Source organism: Saccostrea cucullata, unplaced genomic scaffold, assembly GCF_032062105.1.
Source record: "Saccostrea cucullata isolate Sc308-1 unplaced genomic scaffold, CSIRO_AGI_Scuc_v1 ctg20685, whole genome shotgun sequence".
NCBI classification, from domain to species: domain Eukaryota; kingdom Metazoa; phylum Mollusca; class Bivalvia; order Ostreida; family Ostreidae; genus Saccostrea; species Saccostrea cuccullata.
Genome location: NW_026936844.1, coordinates 1 through 7357, shown reverse-complemented (window position 1 = coordinate 7357; position 7357 = coordinate 1). Strand labels below are relative to the sequence as shown.

At 35.5% G+C, this 7357-nt stretch overlaps 2 protein-coding genes across 2 annotated transcripts; one reads left to right on the top strand and one right to left on the bottom strand.

The window, feature by feature from the left end:
• The first annotated feature begins 81 nt into the window (after positions 1–81).
• LOC134246711 (N-alpha-acetyltransferase 80-like) lies at positions 82–2290 on the top strand. The gene is made up of 4 exons (XM_062729074.1): positions 82–385; positions 624–699; positions 795–921; positions 1889–2290. The coding sequence occupies exons 2-4, from the start codon at positions 671–673 to the stop codon at positions 2105–2107; spliced, it is 375 nt and encodes a 124-aa protein (XP_062585058.1). The 5' UTR covers positions 82–385; positions 624–670; the 3' UTR covers positions 2108–2290.
• Positions 2291–2416: 126 nt separating this feature from the next.
• Positions 2417–4210, bottom strand: LOC134246710 (putative glutathione-specific gamma-glutamylcyclotransferase 2). Its single transcript, XM_062729072.1, has 3 exons — positions 3966–4210; positions 3250–3291; positions 2417–2908 (listed from the first exon to the last, which is right to left on the bottom strand). Exons 1-3 carry the CDS (start codon positions 4098–4100, stop codon positions 2537–2539), a joined length of 549 nt encoding a protein of 182 aa, XP_062585056.1. The 5' UTR covers positions 4101–4210; the 3' UTR covers positions 2417–2536.
• Positions 4211–7357: the final 3147 nt, after the last annotated feature.

Sequence of the window (7357 nt, the reverse complement as noted above, 5' to 3'; positions counted from 1 at the left end):
AAAAACCTTCATGCCAAGTTATATCGAAATCAGACCAAAACTGTAAGAGGAGTAGTATTTTGATGAAAAAAATTGTTTACAGACAGATGGACAGACAGAAAGCTAGACAGAGGGACGACCATGGACACATTACCAGGGTACCATCACATAAGCTCTTCTGTTCTCTGACCAGTAGAGCTAAAAATATGCTGTTCACAGTCAGGAAGTAAAAATGTTTTAATTTTTTTGTTCTTTTTTAACAGGTTACATTCCCTACAGAAATCCTGTGATAGTTTCCCCACCTGTTTAATTATTGTAAGCGACATTGATGGAGTGAAAACTGTTGTAGCTCACAGCAGATTATCAAAAGTTCAGGGGAAAGCCAACTCATGTTTAGTGGAATCAGGTATAACTTCTGGGAATTTTTCTTCTATAAAAGCAGGCATTTTTCACAAATAGAAGAGAACTCTTTCTTACAGTATGCATCATTTAATGACATGTACTTTTAAATGGAAGTATATTAACATGTTTAATGTAGCCATTCAGTGACTAAAAGTTGGAGCTATTCATTAAGTGCCATATTTTCAGAATAGCTCTTTACATCAAGTTTTGTAAAGTAAGTTTACACAAATATTTGTTTGCAGTTGTTGTAAAGAAAAGTCTACGGGGCAAAGGATATGGAAGGAAAATTATGCTTGAAACGGAAAAATTTGCAAAGAGGTAAGGAAAGGACATGAATGTTATTCTGCGGAGCATGAAATATTATAAATAAGGGTGTGATTTAGTCTGTCATGTTTCGCTGATTTTAATTGCAGCAAAGGAATCACAACGATATATCTGAGTACCCATGACAAGCAGAACTTCTACAAACATTTAGGATACGCCTTCTGTGACCCTATAGTCAGCTTTGGTGTCAATACAGACATTTTACCTGAAGGTTTTGTAAGTGTTAAATTTTCTTTTAAATTTTCACATAAATATTAATTATTAAAATTTTATGCTTTGAATCTATTTAAGAGGTTGTGATGTACAACTTGTAAAATTAGAATGCAGCCTGTATAATGGATAAACTACAGCATAATACAGTATACCACAATTTGTTTGATATGAAAATCAAATTTAATATAAAAACAAGATGTGTTTGTGAAACACTATGTGCCCAACGGCAACAAAGTTCAAAAAAATATTTTCAGAAGATAAGTCAAGGTCACAAGGTCATTGACCTTGGTGTCATTTGAAGAACTTCATTAGTGGAATATGCACACCAAATATGAAGTCTCTATCTGTCATGGTTCAAAAGTTATGGAGAAAGTTTGTAAAATCTATTTTTAGCATAAAGGTCACAGTCAAGGTCACAAGGTCATTGACGTTGGTGTCATTTGAAAGAGCATCATTGGTGGAGTATGTATATCAAATATAAAGTCTCCATCTCTCATGGTTCAAAAGTTATGGCGAAAATTTGAAAAAGCTATTTTTAGCAAATAGGTCACAGTCATGTCACAAGGTCATTGACCTTGGTGTCATTTGAAAGAACTTCATTGGTGAAGTATGCATACCAAATATGAAGTCTCTATCTTCTATGGTTCAAAAGTTATGGCGAAGGTTAAAGTTGACAACAGACAGACAGACAAACAGATAAACAGACAGGACAAAAACAATATACGCCTCCGATCTATCGATTCGGGCGCATAATAAAAACTGTTTTATTTTGTCAGTTCAAAACTCTGTACTCTTGTGTTCTTCTGGTAAAGCACTCAATTCAAAAATGCAATTACAAATTTTGAATTATGGTAATTTTCCTAGTGTTAGATGTACAAAGTGTTTTTGAAAATGGTAAAAATTTTGTTTACTCCATGATTTTATGATAAAAATGACTATTATGAATAAAATTCTGTTTCTTTAATTTCAGTTGCTAAAGTTTTTACCAGAGAACTCGGCTGAGAGAGACAGTAGCAAAAGTTCTGAGAATACCTCCATTCCTACCTCAGGGTCACCTGTAGTGCCCCCCTCTGTAGCCCCACCCCCACCACCACCTCCTCCCCCACCCACACGGGCCACCCAGAAAGAAAGACCGGATATAGTTAGATGGGATCCTAGTGCAATATCGTGGATGAAAAAAGATCTATAATGTGAGAGATGCCATGTAATTTTTTGTATTTTATGAATTTATAGAATTTTTTATCCCCTGCTTCATTATATATATTTTAATCCCTGTGTATTTCAGTCCTTGAAATGTAGTAAATTATATTTTGTATTTGTAAATTTCTTACCCTTTGTGCAATATACAGTAACATGTAATATGTTTCAAACAAGTGAAGGCACTTATTTTTTTTAATGGTCGTGTAATAGTTTTTCTACAAAACTTTTCACTTTTCAAACAGGATGCTCTGTGTCATCTGATTAAAGAAAAATAAAATAAATGATATTTCAAAATCAATATTTTTAAAAATTCTTTATACATGAAATCATAACGTGTTTCACCTTAACATTATACAATGAGATCTATTCAAAACAAATGTGAGATTTCATCCTCTGAAACACACAAGAGCTTATATCATCAAATCAAAAAATCTTCACAAAGTTTTAAAACTTCGGCTTCCAATTCAAATAGATGAGGGTCTTGAACGTGAGGAGATATTTTGCGAACAGCCTCGGCAAGATTCAACAGGTACTCTGTATTCTTGCCACTAGGTCCCACAGAATTCACGATTTGATTGGCTATGTCTTTGACAGGTGCTGGGCCAAGGTAATTAGTATTGGTCTCAGTGGCCATGTATATTGTCACTTGGAATGGCTCCACTGTGTCCTCGTCAGGGTGAAATAACTCTGTCACACAGGAATAGCCTCCCTTTTCCCTGTGGTCGAGATGAGCTCTCACAGACTCGGCATTCTCTGGTGCAATTTGATACGCCACTCCCCATACTTGTTCCTAGAAGAAATTAACAAAAGAAAAGAAAAATCATAAAATGAATTTAAACATATTGTATGTCATTGATTTAACATGTTTAGCAAACATCAAATTAAATGATAGAGCATTCAGAATATTAAAGAGTAAGAGCTTTGTCATTGCAAAGACACTTCATTCTTAAAAAAAAACAAAACATTAAAAGAACATGTGCCCAGTTCACCATTTAGTCAGTATGTTTGTTTTTTTTGTCATTCAGATCCATGCATGTAAAAAGCCAGATGTGATATTATGATTTTACTTTGGACTTGAGTCCAGGGGCACGTAATGATTTGACAGTGATGTAACTAGAATTAATAACTTACCTCTGGATCTGTTGATTTAACTAAGGTTACTACACGGCCTGGCTGTAATGTTATAAAACAGGGAATTAAATTATTGTTTGGCAACAATCTTAAGTTTATAATGAAATTTAAATTACTGTTCTACAGCTGGTATAATGACAAAAGAAAGAACTGAATTCAATTAATGTAATAATTAAAGTAATAGGCAAAGTTCAGATTATTAAAGGTTTTATTTTGTTGGCTTAACACTCACTTCCCCTTCTACATGTTCTATATGCTGTGTAACTTAAATTAATATGGTTTGCAAATATTAAATTATTTTCAACCTTCAAATGCTTCCAGACAAATTGATGTACCTGTATTGTCATAGTATGGGGCAACATAATAAACATAGTGTACATAAATACGTATATAATACAGATAAAATAAAGATTTCATTTATAAGCCATTGCCCCATGAAGTTGGCAAATCATGCACTAGTGCCCGAACGTTGGCTGACCACATGGACAAAGGGAAATAACTCTTGTAAATGTAAAACAGCTGACTATTCATTCAATAACGCAATGAGGAAGTTTGTAGAATTTTTTGTCAGTATTTTATCGCATTGTTTTATTTTCGGCAAGGTTGCTTTTAAAGACTGTTTTATATACATAAATAGACCTAAAAAAAGATAATTTCAACAAAAAAAAAAAAAATAAAAATAACAAGGCATGTTTCCGTTATAGAACAATAGAGACCTTCCCTGGCACTCCTCTATGATCCGTGCTCCCTTGCCAGAATTTACGATGGTAGCCTTTTATATACCCCACAACTTGTCTGTGAATTGGAAAATCAACTTTCCAAATAAGAGATCCATATCCGAATACCCACATCTCTCTCTTTCAAGTCATTTATGAGACAAATCTGTGTTCATTGAATAATTAAATGAATGCATTGTTTACTATCATCAGCTGTAGTCTAGGTCACGTAAGTTCTTTAAGCACTGGGAGATAACAAACATGTCGTTGACCTTGACTACCATCAGCTGCTCTTTCAAAATGTACCCACAATGTTGTCCTGTCTTTTAACACTGTTTAAGTATCATAGTATGAGATAGACAGACAATGCCAGTCTATTTAAAAAAAAAATGAAAACACGATCTATGAATATCATTCGGCTCCAATCTAGTTGGGTCCTGGATCATTTCTAACTTTTTCTTTGTTTTTAACCCCTAGAATTGTATAATGAAAGTTTTTTTTCGACACATGAATTATCTTTGACTGAAAGAATTTAATTAACAGAAACGATTCCAAAATTTGATATGAGGAAGACTGATTAGGCAGGGGTTGGTATCTACATTATGGACCCTCTGTGGGTCTTGGGCTAAATCCTGCATCTATACATCCATGTAGACGAAAGCCTGTCTACTTCTCTAAAGTGAATAGGGCATAACTCCTTGGGGACCAGGGCCATGGCAAAACCACCGTATTACAGACAGAACTAGATTGACAGCACGAATTGAAAGGAGATATGCCTCCTTGTCATAATTAATGATTAAAAAAATTATTAACTTCTTATAATTTTTTTAAGTTCTATAGGATAAAAGTTGAAGAAAGAAGCCGGCCCCTATGTTTATGACAAAAATACAGATATAAATTAGCCTCTTAATTATACCTTTTTAGCTCACCTGAGCCAAAGGCTCAAGTGAGCTTTTCTGATCAAAATTTGTCCGTTGTCTGTCGTTGTCGTTGTCGTTGTCGTCGTTGTCGGTGTTGTCGGCGTTGTCGTTGTAAACTTTTCACATTTTCATCTTCTTCTCAAGAACCACTGGGCCAATTTCAACCAAACTTGCTACAAAGTATCCTGGGGTGAAGGGGATTCAAGTTTGTTCAAACGAAGGGCCACGCCCTTTTCCAAGGGGAGATAATCATGAATTAGAGAAAAAATAATGGCATTATGAAAAAATCTTCTTCTCAAGAACCACTGGGCCAGGAAAGATGAAACTCATGTGGAATCATCTTCATGTAGTGTAGATTCAAGTTTGTTCAAATCATGACCCCCGGGGGTAGCGTGGGGCCAAAATGGCCTATCAAAGTTTTACATAGGAATATATAGGAAAAATCTTTAAAAAGCTTCTTCTCAAGAACCACTGGGCCAGGAAAGATATAACTCATGTGGAATCATCCTCAGATAGAGTAGATTCAAGTTTGTTCAAATCATGACCCCTGGGGGTAGAGTGGGGTCAAAATAGCCGATCAAAGTTTAACATAGGAATATATAGGAAAAATCTTTCAAAATCTTCTTCTCAAGAACCACTGGGCCAGGAATTCATCATTTTCATGTGGAATCATCCTCAGATAGTGTTGATTCAAGTTTGTTCAAATCATGTCCCCCGGGGGTAGGGTGGGGCCAAAATGGCCGATCAAAGTTTTACACAGGAATATATAGGAAAAATCTTTAAAAATCTTCTCCTCAAGAACCATTGGGCCAGGAAAGATGAAACTCATGTGGAATCATCCTCAGGTAGTGTAGATGCAAATTTGTTCAAATCATGACCCCCGGGGCAAGGTTGGGGCCAAAATGGCCGACCCTAGTTTTACATAGGAGTAAAGGAATATATAAGAAAAGGAAAAATCTTTAAAAACCTTCTTCTCAAGAACCACTGGGCAAGGAAAGATGAAACTCATGTGGAATCATCCTCAGATAGTGTAGATTCAAGTTTGTTCAAATCAAGACCCCCTGGAGAGTTGAAGTTCAAGCTCCCCCCCCCAACCCCCAGTAAACTTTCAGTTCTGATCTGATATGTGCTTTTTCCTAGCCAATTGCTCAGGTGAGCGATGTGGCCCCTGGGCCTCTTGTTATTTAAATGCACTCTGTAGCTTCAATAATTGATATGTTTTAGGAGGGACTTATACACTAGTAGTATAGGTATTAGTACGTAGGTCCCTGAATTTAGCGCACCAGCTAGCCAAACTCCACCCCCTAAATCCGCCACTTAAAGGACTGAATATATGTTTCAATGAAAATTCAGGAATTCGATCAGGGATTTTATTGGGTATACGTGTATAAAAATTGATCTTGATATTGTAGGCTAAAAACTTTAATCAGGTAAACAGACACATGTTTAGTCTCTGTTCAAATTCGTCTGCATTGACGTTTGAGTCGGAGGGGGGGGGGGTGCTTGTTATAACAACTTTTAAAAAGTAAGTAGATTCAAATTTATATTAATTTATTTTGAACTATGAACAATCTGAAAGGCAAGCCCCTGTGGTTTGAATAGGTTCTGCTGTCCGAGTGAATAAAAAAGCTCTTTATTCTTCCTTTTGTTTCTGATTTGGGTATGGAAGTTCGTCCCTGTACTAATGTGATTAGCACAGGCGGCAGTTTAAAAATTTCAGAGTAAAAATTACGGGGAAAGAAGTCCATGTTGTTATAAAAAAAAAAACAAATCAGTCCTAACAAACGAAAAGAAATATTTTTAAAAAAATACACTCATGGTTATTTTCAGTGATCGATTTTTGAAAGGGGGGGGGGGGCAGCCATAGAAAAAAAATTTCAACTTACTGTACCTGAAAAAAATCTTGACATACACAAAAAAGGAAAATTGTCCAAACTCGAAAATTCTATTTCTTAGAGGGAGAGGGGAAGAAGCCAACCTTTCTTTCCATGTCATTTCTTTTAACCCAGACATACTACATTAACCTTAATTTAAACGTACTGAAACAAAAGTGTGTGTGGGGGGGGGGGGGCAACCGGACTCTCAAATGAACATTTACTATAGTACAAAGCTATGTCTGGGACCCCCCCCCCCCTTCTTGCTGCTTGCCTGATTTTGGAATTAATTTAATTATATATTTTCTTGTCAATCTAATTATTTGACACGCAATATTTAATTATAAAACGTTAGGAGAAACAAGAATGTCCCGTCTTGTCAGGGACCCATTATTGATCGTTACTGTTATGAAGACATTCTCGCTATCATTGGACTATTATTCTGTGTGATTGATGATAGTACATTTAAAGTACCCTATTTTCTTTACCTATTGATTTAAGTAAGGAATTTAATTTAGGTTTATACTGACGATTTAGCACTGTGTTTAAACTGCGGCTATAAAATCGTCACCATTTAAATGCGACCTAACTTGTTGCA